This window comes from Leuciscus leuciscus (genome assembly GCF_965113295.1).
Source record: "Leuciscus leuciscus genome assembly, chromosome: 21".
In the NCBI taxonomy this organism is placed as follows: domain Eukaryota; kingdom Metazoa; phylum Chordata; class Actinopteri; order Cypriniformes; family Leuciscidae; genus Leuciscus; species Leuciscus leuciscus.
In genome coordinates, this window is record NC_138745.1 from 25093701 (window position 1) to 25109467 (window position 15767).

General features: G+C 40.4%; 1 protein-coding gene across 8 annotated transcripts in view; it reads left to right on the forward strand.

Annotated features, from left to right (window-relative positions):
* The window catches only part of cacna1g (calcium channel, voltage-dependent, T type, alpha 1G subunit), a 218992-nt gene that overhangs the window by 149951 nt on the left and 53274 nt on the right, over positions 1 to 15767 (forward strand). For all 8 annotated transcript variants that reach the window (XM_082151200.1, XM_082151199.1, XM_082151204.1 and 5 more), the window contains one exon: positions 3149 to 3272. In XM_082151200.1, coding sequence (XP_082007326.1) covers positions 3149 to 3272 — 124 coding nt within the window. The remainder of the gene's footprint in view (positions 1 to 3148; positions 3273 to 15767) is intronic.

Consider the following 15767-nt stretch of genomic DNA (forward strand, 5'->3'; position numbering starts at 1 on the left):
ATGCTTTCTTGGCTCTCACAGTCTTACCTGCTGAAAAGACTCTAAAACATTTTCAGGAAGAGAATGCAGTCCTATGGAATCCCATTCTACATCGAGGAGGGCCTACCATTAATTTATCATTTCATGTGTTTTTCACCAATAGTATTGGATGACTTTTGTTGACATTAATAATACTGATGTTAATTGATTGATATCCCAGTATAATGTATGGTTTGGTGTAGATGGTGTACTTGACTCCTATATTAGTCCTATATTTCTAAATTCACTTAATATCTTATGCAGTGTTGCTTTGATCTAATTTCAAGAAGATATTTTAGGTATTTTAACTGAAAGAATGACAAAAATACTTGTTAAGAATAGGATTTTTGCAGTGTGGGGGTCCCTCATAAAAATGTTCTCCTGGGTCCTATAAATCTGACATGAACATTAATTTCCCAAGATAATCTTTGTTCTTTACTGCTGGTCAAGTAAGTGTTTTTTTTTTTTTTTTTTTTTTTTTTTTTAGGAGCTAGTTGACCACTTCCTGGTTAAACTAGTTAAGAAGTCTTGTGGGGGACACAAGCTCTACAGCATCCAACATATGCTGGTTATTTCAAAAGCTGAATCACGTTTATCATAGTATGATGGCTCACGTTCAGTACAGGAGTTTAGGTTGCCCCTAAGCCCTAATAAATACACTCATTAAGATGCTCAAGGGGTGAGAAATATCCTGTACTTTTTATCCTCTCCCTTAGGCATCTTCTTGGTATTCCCCTTCTTCTCATCTCTTTCCAGTGCTTTCCATCTTTGAAATGCATGTCTGCTCACATTAAGCTCCACGGAGGTTTCACTTATTAGAGAAAGAGGAGAGGAAAGAAGAACTCAGCATTGCATGTTACACTCTGTCAGCGCTTTACTAATTAAACATCAAACAACCTCAGATCATCCTCCTCCTCCTTCCTGTGCGAGGCCTGGATGATGCAAGCTATCACCACTTTGCACTGTTATGACATGCAGATTGGCATACATTGGTGTCACCAAAACCAAAGCAAAAAGTCTTGTGATTTTAGTATGTCCATCTGCGTGTGTCATAAGCAGGTCTGCGGTTATGTAGACTCTTTCTTCTGACAAGACATTGGTTGTCAGCTTGCTAGTCTTACAAGATGTACAGTGTTATATTGACAATCAAAGAGATTTAATATGTAAGACTGTGCATTAAGCGTTTTGTTCTGTAAATGCATCTTATTTATTTATGTATTTAAACTTTCAACTAAGATACCATTTAAAAGTTTGGTGTAATATTTTTTTTTTTTGGTAATACATATACCGTATATAAAGGGCCAGATTTACTAACAGCTTACGCCAGCGCAAAGTCGCAAACCCTCTTTTGGTGTTAAAAAACTACTGATAGGATTTACTAAAGACTAAGTAAAATTAGCACTAAAAAGGCGTGGACAGTTCTTTTAAAAAATTTTTGTGGCTGACCTTATTGCATATGCATTTGTGGGAGTTTACCTTTTCAGACGCAAAATTTATGGGAGGATAGTATTTAAATGAATCACGCAAAGTGATTTACTAAGTTAGTCAATTTATTGATTGATATATATATATATATATATATATATATATATATATATATATATATATATATGTATATGTATGTGTGTATGTATGTATATATTATATTAAAAATACATATATGTGACCCTGGACCACGAAACCAGTCACATGGGTCAGTTTGTTGAAATTGAGATTTATGCATCATCTGAAAGCTGAATAAATAAGCTTTTTATTGATGTATGGTTTGTTAGAATAGGACAATATTTTTGGCCGAGATACAACTATTGAAAATCTGGAATCTGAGGGTGCAAAAAAATGTCAAAACATTGAGAAAATCGCCTTTAAAGTCCTCCATTTATGTCCGCGATTGTGCTGCATTCACTCACAAAAATAAATGTTTTATATATTTACGGTAGGAAATGTACAAAATATCTTCATGGAACATGATCTTTACTTAATATCCTAATGATTTTTGGCATAAAAGAAAAATCGATAATTTTGACCCATACAATGTATTATTGTCTATTGCCACAAATATACCCGTGCGACTTATGACTGGTTTTGTGATCCAGGGTCTCATATTATAATGTAATTTTAAAATATCCATTATTTGATATATTTTAACTTATTAATTAATTTCTACTGAAACATAAGCAATGTATAAGCAATAGATATTTGCTTTAAATATTTTTTTATGTCTAAAGATCATTTGAATTTGTTTTAGATCATTAGTTGTGACATTATGGTACTTTTGGATGCCTGTCTGAAATCTTGTGTGAAGTTGCCATAAGAAGCACCTGTGAAGTCATTGACTAACTGGGTAGCGAGGCAGCGAGGCAGCTGTCTTAGGTTTCAGACACAGCATTACACTTCTCTCCCCATTTCACCCCGGCATGACCACACTCCCCAGCATTTGAGATCGGGGCTGTGAGAGGCAGGTTGGCATGACAACAGCGCAGAGTTTGCCTTCTGTTCCCACTCAGTGTCGTTCTTAGCATGAATTCTTTAACATCAGGCCAAGTCTTGAGACATTAAAGAGAACCGAGCACTATTTATTCATAAAAGAAGTCACGCTGGCGAGCTGTAAGTCTTATGGCAAACACACGTTCATAAGTTTGTACTGTTTCTTACAGAAGTTCAATTGCACTGAAAATGAGGGATGCTTCATTGTGATGAATGAACCTGAATTAATGTCAGCCATAATTGTTAACATCTTTTAGCCTACTTAATACATTAAATGATTGGACTGCCAACAATGTAGCATTCTACTCTTTTAAACATATAGTTTCAAACCTGTGGAACAGATATTTTGAGAAATGTTTGAGAAATGTTTGAACATTCTTCAAAATATCATCTTTTGTTAGAAAAAAGTCAGTCATACATAATTAGTACAACATGATGGTAAGTAAATTATGAAATATAAAAAAAATTTGGGTGTACTATCCCTTTAAGAAAAACTACTACTGTAGTCTCACTAAGGGACTAGTTGACATTTGTGACCCATCTTTTGTGGGAAATCACTTTTTTAATGAATTCATATTAGGATCAGCATTATGTTGACTGTTTGCATCACTCAGCTCACTATATCTGGTGTGATTATGTCTTGCAGGTTTCGTGTGACATGCAATAAAATCATCTCTCACAAGATGTTTGACCATGTGGTTCTTATCATCATCTTTCTCAACTGCATCACTATTGCCATGGAGAGGCCCAGAATCGACCCCTCCAGCGCTGTGAGTAATGTAACTTCACGCACACAAGCACGCAACCATGTCTTTCAAAACAACATTTGCTGAAGGCATGAGTGGTCAGGTCATTGAGATGAGTGTTGTATGCTTATTTTGAATACAAAACAAACCAAAAAAAAACTTCCTTTTTATAATCTATTTTTTATACAGCTTTTGTAGAAGGGGGATTTTAAATTATTTAAATAATACTCAAAAACAATTACGTGTCAGTTTAAATAAATGTTACAAGGTTTGATCCCATGCTCCCTCTTGTTCTTCAGTCTCAAGGGTATGTAGCTTTATTTTATTTTATTTTATTTTATTTTATTTTATTTTATTTTATTTTATTTTATTTTATTTTATTTTATTTTATTTTATTTTATTTTATTTTATTTTATTTTATTTTATTTTATTTTATTTTATTTTATTTTATTTTATTTTATTTTATTTTTTAATTGATTTCATTTTATTCTTTTATTTTATGGGAAAAGCATCATAGATTACACTGTGCTGATTCAATTACCTAAGACCAACCGGTGACCCCTGGATGTCCATGAAAGTAAATATTTAAAATGTAAAATTTAAAATGTATTTCTAAATGGACTTCTTTTTTTTTTTCTATATCAATTATATATTATGTTTGGTTGAAATGGTTGCTTCTATAGAGAGTTAAAACAAATGTCAACAGTTCCCTTTCAAGGGAACTCCCGTTGCGTCGAAACTGACGCTATGGGGAACGCTTTGCGTGATGACGTCTTGAAGCACATGTCAAATCAGTCCAATGGTGTGGCGGAACGTCAGAGGCGGGTGACGTCATGTACCAGGAAGCTACAAAAGCCGGCCCGAAACAGAAAACGAAAGCTTTCTGAGTCTTCAGTTGCGCTCTGTGTTGAATCTGTCCTTGTTATTTGGTGTTGTCTGTCTATATCATATATATATATTCAGTATGGCGAGCAAGCAGCAGTTTAGAGTGTGTGTCCATCCCTGCCCGCGTTATTTAACGGGAGGTGATACTCACACTCTTTGTATTGTTTGTTTGGGTGAGGAGCATGCCCAGTCAGCACTCGAGGGTGGTGACTGTGTGCATTGCAAGGCGCTTCCATTGCGTACGCTCCGATCCCGCTTGGCTCGGTTCAATCCCGACCACGTTCCCCAGGGCTTGGGTCCCGCCGCTGCCGAGGCACGGCGTCGATCTCAGACCTGGGGTTCACAAATGGATTTATCAGTGGATGTTGAGACGGGCTCTGCCTTATCTCAACATCCTTCTGATAGATCCAGTGCCTCTCATCAGGGTGTGGAAGCACAGAATTATTGGGGGATTTAGAGGAGAGCGGGGGAATTGGTCCTGACACAGTGGCTGAACTACGCCGAGCCACAGATCTGTCTCTCAGGGCCACCAAGGAGACCGCTTAATCAATCGGGCGGTCTATGGCAGCCCTGGTGGCCACTGAGAGGCATCTGTGGCTCAATTTGAGCGATATAAAAGAGAAAGAAAAGCACGTTCTCTTAGATGCTCCGGTTTCCACTGTTGGTTTATTTGGTGATGCAGTAAACAGTGCGGTAGCTAAATCTCAGGAAGCTGCTAAACAGGCAGCTGCATTGCAAAAACTTCTCCCCCGCCGTTCTTTCATTGAGGCTGCTGAGCGGGAGCAGCCTCACTCCTCTAAAAAGAGCGCTGAACACCGTGCCACTCAAAAACAGAGTGTGTCCTCTCGTGCTCCCCCACAAAAATCTCGGGGACACGGAGGGCGCTCTCAAACCCAGCAGTCTTCGAGGGGTAAAACGGATCTGCGGACCGTTATTACCGCCAAGAAGGCTGCTGGGAAAAGGTCCTGACGTCCGAGGGCTCAGGACAAATGAGGGTAGTTCCCCCCGAAGCAGAGCGGTTAACACCTCTTTTCATGGTGCCCGTCTCTCTTCGGTGCCCTCAGGGGACTGTTCTGCCAACCCTGCCACCTCTGGTGTTACAGGGCGCAGCGGTCTCCGGCGAGCACATATCTTAAGGTCCACCCGGAAACGTAGTGGCCTCGGGATGCCCGCCCAGTGCTAGAGCAGTCTGTTCGGTCGTTCCCTGCCGGTGCGCCGTTACAGGGCGTCGAACCGACTACTCAACAGCAACAAAATCCAGAAACCAGTCTCGAGAGGCTGGTACCTCTAGTAGAATCTTTGACAGCGTGGAAGCTACTGTCAAATGTTTCTCGTTGGGTCCTGCAGACCGTGGAAAAAGGGTATCAGATACAATTCAAAAAACGCCCACCTCGGTTTATGGGGGTCCTGCCCACAGTGGTGGGCCCCGAGCAGGTTCTGGTTATGGAACAGGAAGTAAACACTCTGTTAGAGAAAGGGGCCATAGAATATGTACCTCCCTCCAACAGGGAAACCGGGTTTTACAGCCGGTACTTCATAGTTCCAAAAAAGGACGGGGGATTGCGTCGCATTTTAGATCTTCGAGTTCTGAACGAGTCAGTCATGCAGCTCAAGATCAAAATGTTAACTTTGAGACAAATCGTGCCACAGATCAGGTCCGAGGACTGGTTTGTCACGATAGATCTCAAGGACGCATATTTCCATATTTCCATCCGTCCGTGTCATTGGAAGTTCCTGAGGTTTGCTTTCGGGGGCAAAGCATACCAATATCGAGTTCTTCCATTCGGCCTGGCTTTATCACCCCGCACTTTCACCAAATGCGTGGATGCAGCTCTGGCGCCTCTGCGCCTCCAGGGTATTCGCATCATGAACTACATCGACGATTGGTTGATTTTAGCTCAGTCGCATTAGTTGGCGGTTCAACATCGAGATGTTGTTCTCGCCCACATGAAAGAGCTGGGGTTACGGCTGAACGCCAAGAAGAGTGTGCTTTCTCCACTTCAGAGGACCACTTTTTTAGGCGTGGTTTGGGATTCTGTGTCGATGCAGGCGCGCCTGTCACCGCCACGGATAGATTCCATCCTTGCAGCTGTGAAAAGTGTAAAGCTAGGCCAGCTACTCACTGTCAAACAGTTCCAGAGACTGTTGGGTCTCATGGCAGCAGCTTCCAACGTGATACCTTTTGGACTACTGCACATGAGGCCCCTGCAGTGGTGGCTCAGGACCAGAGGGTTTTCCCCGAGGGGCAACCCATTTCGCACGATCAAGGTCACGCGGCGATGCCTACGTGCCTTGGTTATGTGGAAGAAACCCTGGTTCCTGTCCCAGGGCCCAGTGCTGGGAGCTCCTTGTCGTCGCAAACTGCTAACGACGGATGCTTCCCTCACGGGCTGGGGAGCGATCCTAGAGGGTCGCTCATCTCAAGGTCTGTGGGAAGACCATCATCGTTCCTGGCATATCAATCGCCTAGAGATGTTAGCTGTCTTCCGGGCTCTGAGGAGCTTTATCACAGATCTCAGGGGACACCATGTGTTAGTACATACGGACAACACATCGGTAGTCGCCTATATCAACCACCAAGGGGGTTTGCGCTCGCGCCCATTGTCCAATTTGGCACGCCATATCCTCTTGTGGTCCCAGGGGAAGTTGCTGTCTCTCAGGGCAGCCTACATCCCCGGGGTACAGAATATAGGAGCAGACACTCTGTCGAGACAGGGGCCGAGGCCCGGGGAATGGAGGCTCCACCCCGAGGTGGTGGAGCTGATATGGAGGGAGTTTGGCCAAGCACAAGTGGATCTGTTTGCGTCTCGAGAGACGTCTCACTGTCCACTTTGGTTCTCCCTCACGCATCCAGCTCCTCTGGGACTGGATGCTATGGTACAGACGTGGCCGAGGCTACGTCTGTACGCCTTTCCCCCAGTGGCTCTGCTCCCGGGAGTTCTGGAAAGAGTTTGCAGGGACCGGGTCCATCTACTTCTTATAGCCCCGCGCTGGCCGGGCAGAGTATGGTTTCCCGATCTTGTGTCCCTCCTCGACGGGCATCCTCTGGAGTTACCCGTCAGGAGGGACCTTCTGTCCCAGGCAGAGGGCTCGATATTTCACCCTCGGCCAGAACTGTGGAACCTGTGGGCTTGGCCTCTGAGGGGGCCCAGCTCATAGAGTCAGGTCTCTCAACTGAGGTTGTTGAGACCATTCTACAGTCCAGAGCTCCCTCCACGAGGAAACTTTATGCCCTGAAGTGGAGAGTATTCACTTCTTGGTGTAGTGACCGTCGGTTGGATCCAGTCAACTGCCCAATTGGTACAGTTCTGGAGTTCCTGCAGGACCGGTTCACTGCAGGTCTGACCCCGTCCACTTTAAAGGTTTATGTGGTGGCCATAGGTGCTTACCACATTCCTTTGGGTGGAATGTCTGCGGGGAAAGACCCTCTGGTATCTCGTTTCCTTCGTGGCACTTGGAGGCTGAGGCCTGCAGTTCGCTCTAGGGTGCCACCATGGGATTTGTCCGTTGCGCTGCAAGGCCTTTCCCTGGCTCCCTTTGAGCCCATTGAGGAGGTTCCTGAGAAGTTTCTAACTCTGAAAGCTCTGTTTCTTCTCGCCATCTCTTCTCTTAAAAGAATAGGGGATCTCCAGGCATTGTCGGTTGCTCCGTCATGCTTGGAGTTTGCTCCGGGTATGGTCAAAGCTTTTCTTCACCCTAGACCGGGCTATGTCCCCAAGGTCCCCACTAATGTGGCTAGACCTATTGTTCTGCAGGCCTTCTGTCCTCCTCCCTTTCAGAATGCGGACCAGGAGGCTAATAATTTGCTTTGCCCAGTTCGGGCGTTAGACGCTTATGTCCACAGAGCTGCCCTGTGGCGTAAAAGTGATCAATTATTTGTGTGCTTTGGGTCTCCTAACAAGGGAGGTCCGGTGTCTAAGCAAAGGATGAGCAAGTGGGTGGTTGAGGCTATCTCACTTGCTTATGAGGCGGCTGGACAGCCTTCTCCTTTGGCTGTCCGGTCGCACTCTACTAGGAGTATGGCGGCCTCTAAGGCCCTTATATCAGGAGTTTCGTTACAGGACGTCTGTGATGCGGCAGGCTGGTCCTCACCGCACACCTTCGTCAGGTTCTACTCTCTGGATTTAGACTCTGCTCCAGGGTCTCATGTTTTGTCTTCTTAGTGCTGCTCACTTGATACACACAGGACAGACATTTGTAGCTATGGAGGCGTTGGTATAGACGTTCCCCATAGCGTCAGTTTCGACGCAACGGGAGTTCCCTTGAAAGGGAACGCCTCGGTTACGACTGTAACCTCGGTTCCCTGAAGAGGGAACGAGCGTTGCGTCGCCTTGCCATATCTCCTTCATGCCTGTCAGCGCGACTTCAGACTTTACAAAGCTTTCGTTTTCTGTTTCGGGCCGGCTTTTATAGCTTCCTGGTACGTGACGTCACCCGCCTCTGACGTTCCGCCACACCATTGGACTGATTTGACATGTGCTTCAAGACGTCATCACGCAAAGCGTTCCCCATAGCGTCAGTTTCGACGCAACGCTCGTTCCCTCTTCAGGAAACCGAGGTTACAGTCGTAACCGAGGCGTTTTTCTGTGTTGACAGAGATGCAAAAGTAGCCATGTATTCTGGCAAAATAAATATTTTGCAAGAAACATATAAACATATTTTTTTTTATTTAGGCTACTTAAAAGCATGAAACTGATGAAACGTTTGAAGTCTCAGTTCAGGATAGTCACTAGTGAAGTGTTTGCAACTGTGCACTTTCTTGTGAGTTAATTAATAATGTCATAATTTTCTTGCTGCTCCAGAGCGCATGGAGTCATGTGTAATTTACAGTTAAGGTTATTAGCTTTTTTTTTTTTTTCTTTTTTTTTTACAATCTACTGCCCACGAAGCAAAGGTCTGCATGTGCCAGCTGAAAAACTTCGCCTTGGTGATGAATGTGAATGCAAACTGACACATTGAACTATTATATTTTTGTAATATCTGTAAGTTCCAGATTCTAAACCTAGCATGTCCTATGTGGGGTGATATTGGGGAAAGCTAGATGTTCTGCTGGGGCCTGAGAATAAAAAGTGGATTATTAGACCATTTGGTTTTACAGTTCTTTTAGTACAGTAAAATGGAAAAGATTCGATTTGCTATTCTTACAGACCCAAAGGAAACAATCAGCTTCGCCTAAATGCTTTGCTACATCTCATTATCAGTTTTGTATGTTTATACTTTGATCAGTTACATGTTCCCTCGGGACACCTACTGTAAAACAGAAGAGCATGAGAAAAGAAGGCAAGAAAATTGTGTTTAATCTCTTTTCCTTCCTTACCTAGATCATAATATGATAGTTATGGGAAGAATAATACTATAGAGTTAAACTTGCTTCATTGTGGCATTGGTAAACAGTATATGAAAAAGCTTTTTTAGTGGCTATTTTCAAGGGTTTTATGACTTGGCAGATCAGCAGTGCTGCAAACCTCCTTGAAAAGAGACAGCAGATGTCCATCATTTTTGCAGCTACCAGATTTTTGACATTTCAAGGAATGTATTTTCATAGAATGTTGCCCACTAAGACTTTTTCACTCTCTCTTGTACCAAAAGAGTAAATTTTCAAGCTCTTTATTAATTCACAGAAAAGTCTGTTAACCCAAGTCAAGAGCTACTTTGGACCTTCTAACCATAATGAATTAATTATCCTAATACTAGTTCTCATTCTGTAGTGATTTGTGAGCTGGTTCATATAGAATTATACAGGAGTTCCTATTGTGAATGTTCCACTGTTCCATTGTAAATATATACCTTTGATAACATTATGTAATCTGAACAAATATGCGTCAACCCAATTGCATGTTGAGCGTATAAAGGGATGCATACGTTAGTATTGTTATTATTTTTATCCAGTGATGATGTGTCTGCCTCTGTAACCGCTGAGACGAGAGAGACCCACAGCGCTCCACATGGCAGGGAGCAGTAGTGCAGACGACCTCTTCTCCAATCAGAGATGGAGGAGTCCAGATAATATATTCCAGTATACCTTTCTAATCCAATGATAATGACTCACTCACAGAATGAAATGTCATACATTAGTGAGTTCGTTTTTTTTTGCTATTCATAGATCTGTATTTAGTTGTTTGCTTTTATTTACACACATTCTTGATTTGGAACAAACAAAAGGAATAAATCAAAACCCTTTCCCCCCCAAACTGATGAAGGATTCTGTTAGTAATGGAAGTATAGGACCTTAAACCCTCTCATGTGCAAGGATTTTCTGACACATTATGTAGCGTGGAAAGGTTGTTTTCCGTTGTGTTATTTTCCACCGGTTTAATCCATGTAATCCAGTTTTTACCATGAGTGCCTGTGAGCCTCTATGATATTTGTTTACTTCCCCCAAAAGACATCATGTCAGCACTTCACAGAAGCTGAAAAACTCGACTTCTTTTCCTTCCCCGCATGTGACTTTGGGCAGATGGCACATTGGGTTTTTGCTATTTAAAATCTCAAATGATGTATTTGCATATCGGCGTAAATACACAGAAAGATTGTTATTGTTAATGAAATTTTGAAAAGAAAAACAAGATCTAAATTATAAATTGTTATAACCAAAATAAACTGAAATTCCAAAAACCAAAAACAAATAACAATAGATGATGTTGCTGCATTGCAAGTCGTGAATTCATTTGTGAATCTAAATAACATTTCTAAATGTTTTCTTGCAATGACCTGTAAAATGTTTGCTAGAGAATGTTCACATTTCAATATGAACTCACTGTGTGATATGACATTTATAAGTAATTGCAGAATCTCTGGACCAGGTAAAGTTAGTTCGCTCCAACTGTCACTACAGAATTGTGTAACTTTTGTTGTAATAGAACACCAGTGTTGAGCTAATGCATACCATCTCATCTCCATGACAGACTTGATCTATAGTTACAGGTACCTCACTGAGCTCAGATGTGTGTCATCAATATTTCATACTGAGACATTTTTTCATTTGGGTATGAACAAATGCCATCAGACTCCCCACCTGAGTCCCCTCTGAAGACCAGGCATGAGCATGTCTTTTCAGTACCCAAAGTAATGCGAAGAGAATGATGAAAATACCAAGGGGAGTTTTAGCAGCTTTTGATTACTATCGCTCTCTCTCTCTCTCTCTCTCTCTCTCTCTCTCTCTCTCTCTCTCTCTCTCTCTCTCTCTCTCTCTCTCTGAGAGACTGAAAATGCATTGACATTTAGAAGTGGATCCTAAATTGCTCTTTGCTAATTGCTTTTGATTCACACTAATTCAATAATGAATAATTTTGATCATTTGGTGAACGAGTTTGACCAATTAAAATGGACAGACTCAAAAGAACTTTACACAACAGCAATGTTCAGTTGATAAAATATTTTTGACCACTTATCTAGAAAATGCCTATTTTATTATTATTTCATATAATATCTTATAACATCTTATATATTTTGTCATCTTTATTATATGGTAACACTTTACAGTAAGGTCTCATTAGTTAATGCATTAACTAATTAATTTAATAATTAACAATAAGCAATACATGTGTTACAGTATTTATTAATTTGTTTACGTTAGTTAATAAAAATACAACTTTTCATTGTTAATTCATGTTCATTAAACCATTAAATAACATTAACATAAACGTTGTTTTTAAAAATGTATTAATAAATGTTAAAATTAACATTAACTATGGTTAAGAAAGTAGTGTTTTTAGTTAGTTCATGTTAACTAATGTTGTTGTTAAATGGAATGTTACATTTTACCATAATTATACTGTAAATTAATGTAGTTGAGGTTTATTAATTTTAATATTTATTAATTTATTCTTTACGTATTGAAAACACATTTTTATGCTGTTTTAACCCAAATGGACTTTAGTACAGAGCTCCTAAAGAGACATGGTGATGGGGAAAAGAATGAGATTGGAGGAAAAATTATATTTCAATGTTTTTGCGCTCTCTCGCAAAAATGTATGCGTTTCCCCAAGAAACTTTGCATTCACACGCAAAATATTTGCGTTCCCCCATGAAACATTGCGTTTGATCGCCAACTCAAAAGGTTTGCGAGCGAACGCAAAGTTTGTTGGCGGAACACAATAGTTTATGCAAGGGGAACGCAATTGTTTTACGAGAGAACAAAGTTTCTTGTTGGAGCGCAAAGGTTTTGCCATCAAATGCAAACTTTATTCACCACAATGTCCCTTTAGGGGCTCCGTACTTTAGCAACCAGAGATCTATCATTGTTTTTTTTAGTAAATGTTTTGTTTTTACCTTGAATTTTTCAGTCACAATCATATTAACTGAACTGTGTACGTCCTTTTTGCATTCGGTTTTCTCTGCCAAGCTAGAAACTACTGTCTAGAAATTATTATTATTTTTCTTTTTAATGTGTGCTACCTCAGACATTCAGTAACCTTTAAAAGAATGAGAGTGAAGGACGTGGGTTGTCTGACCCTTCTCCTTCAGAGACCAAACACTCTGCTTCTCAGACATGCTCTTCCTCATTCATGAATTTTGACCCGCACATACACACACGGTTCACTCCACAATGAATGAAAACAAGCCTCAGAGCAGAATGGAATGGCAAAGACGTCAGTCTGTTTTCAGAAACAATACAAACCGCAGTGATGATGTCAGCAGGAGGCTTTCTCAGAGAGAACAGGAGTTTTAGAACATGGTGCCATGACCCACTGAAACATGCATTAGTGGGGGGTCATGGGAAAGATGGCCCTTGGGCCCTGCTACTCAGACACAGTAGGATAAGGATAAATAATCCAGAGAAAGCATGTTCTCAGCACTCCGCCGTGAAGATCTCCGCTGCTTATTTTGCTTCCACACCACTTGTTTAAAGTACAGCTTCTCTTCCTCATGCACCCAGAATCCTTTGCAAAAAGCTGTTTATGACTGTTTAAACACCAGGGATTATTTGCACGGCTGAATGAATCCTCAATACCTGTTGACTCAAACAAAAATGGCTTGTGGCTGAGCCGAGGGCTGACTTGAATTGGGATTCTCATTCTGCTGCTACTTTTCTATAAAGAGCCCAAACAATCAATCTCAGTAATAACATCAAGCTATAGATACTGTAATTCAGCAATCGATTCATCTCTCAAAGGGACCATGGTGAGATATTAGCAAACCTCCAGTTAACTGGCTCCTAACTGAGCCCAAACTAATAACCTTTGTGTAAGCAGCACACATTGTTATCCATTAGGCTTCCACAATCCATGCATGCCTGACAGAGACAGAGCATGCATATACACAGTGGATATTAATCTTTTCTGTCACCCATAATGTAAACGGCATTGTATTTGTTTAATGTATGTTCTCTTTGTCTTTATGATTTAATACGGTGGAGCGTAGAGAGGAAGGGAAGGGAGAAAGAGGTACAATGGGACCAGGGCAGGTTTAAACACTAGGAGGTGGAAAGGTTTAAATTGCTGACCATTTGATTTGTATTGTACTTCAGTGGTCAGCTTCAGTTCGGTTTGGTTTTGTTCTACAACTTTTTACATTGCTTTTAGGGCTGCTTGATTGGATAATTTCGAGGCAAATACAGATAACCGATATTGTAAGACTGACTGATCTTATTAACGTATACAGTATTTATTATTTCAGAGAGCCTTTTTTTTTTTTTTTTTGCTTGTCATGCAGCTCGAGTCATTAAATTTTCTACCTTTTTGGGGTCGGTATGATTTTGATTTTGAATTTTTTTTTTTTTTTTTTTTGTGCCCACCAAAGCTGCATTTATTTGATCAAAACTACAGTAAAACAGTTATATTGTGAAATAGTATTGTAATTTTTATGGAACCATTAAAGGGACTTTAAAAATGATGTGTCAATGCTTTCGCGTTCTCTCGCAAATGTTTTGCGTTTCCTCGAGAAATGTTGCATTTGCTCGCAAAATGTTGAGTTCTTTGTGAGCTAACGCAAAAGTTCTGTGAGCAAACACAAAGTTTCTCGGGGGAACACAAATGTTTTGTGAGGGAACACAAAGTTTCTTTGAGAAATGCAAATGTTTTGCAAGGGAATGCAAAGTATCTCGAGGGAACGCAAAGTTTCGCAAAACATTTGAGATTTGGGAAATACAATTGGGAATTGTATACAGTTGGGAAAACAAATGTTTTGCGGGGAGCGCAAAGTTTTTCGTGGGAACGCAAATGTTTTGCGAGGGAACGCAAAGTTTCTCTGGGGAATGCAAATCGTTTGCGAGAGAATGCAAAAGCATTGAGAAATACTTTTTTCCTCCAATCCCATATTTTTTCACCACCATGCCAATAATTTTTTTACAATTTTACAATTTTCTATTGATCATTCTAATATGCTGATTTGGTGTTCAAGCAACAATTCTTATTATTATCAATGTTGAAAACAGTTGTGCTGCCTTACATTGTTCTAGAAATCATGATACATATTTATTTTCAGTATTCTTTGATGACTAGAAAGTTCAAAATAACTTTTTTTTTTTACAAAATTTTTTTATTTGAAATTTTGTAACAGTATAAATGTCTTTACTGTCATGATCAGTTTAATGCATCCTTGCTAAAAACAAAACAAAAAAACATTAATTTCTTTTAAAAAATCTTATTGACCCCAACGTTTTGAACAGTTTCCTCTGGTGACTCTGAAATACACAGAATTACCATAAATTGACATTTTATCTTTTCAGAGGAGTTGTTAAACATGAGATGAACAATAATACACTGATCCGTTTAAGGGAACTATTTCACTCCTTACGAGCTCATGGTTCTTTCTGTATATCAGAATGTTAATTCACCTGTGACGATGGTGTTTCTGGTCAGGTGAGTCATTACACAGGAGTCTCTAGATTGAGTCATATGAGAGCATGAGGACGGAGTCTGTTGACAGTGTTACGGTCTGCTTTAGAAAGAGGAACAAACAGTCCTGGCTCAGGTCATAGCAGAGAGCTGGAGAGGACAGCACCTGCTGCGTGGGAAGGCTGTGTGGCACAGACAGAGGGCAGGGGGAGCGGGAGGTTTTTGTGTCTGCGGTGTCGATTAATTTTATGTTTGTGGACCTAATCTCACGTCTCTGTTTACTTCAAATGCAAATGGAAACAAACAAACATCAAATCAAAATCATTTGCAGTTCCATCACGAACCCCAATCTGGGAACCCTGTCGTAATGTGATATTTAATGCGGTTCATGTTGTTGATAAGAAAGGGATATATTTTCTTTCTCTTTGTATTTTATATCATTGGTCAGGTCATAGTTAGGTCAAAAGTAATCTAAAAGTAGTCCGATTATAGTACCGTAAATGTGTGATGCAATGTAGGCTATTACGTTACTAACTACAATTTTTGTCATGTAATTTGGAATTAGTAACCAACTACAATTTCGAATTAATCTACCCAGAACTTATGTTGGGACAGTAAAGGTTTATATCCAGAGGTGCGATGCTGGGTGAAAAACACTGCTAGAAAATACAAATACTAATTCTTGAAGGCAATTTTTTTTTGGGGGGGGGGGTCAGATGATAGTAAGTGGTCATAAGACAAATAAGGGGTGTTTTGCCACAGGATACTTGACTAACATTATAAATTGCCCCCATGAAAAAAAAAAAAAAAAAAAAAAAAAAAGTATATATGATATGACCCCTTTAAGAATTTATTT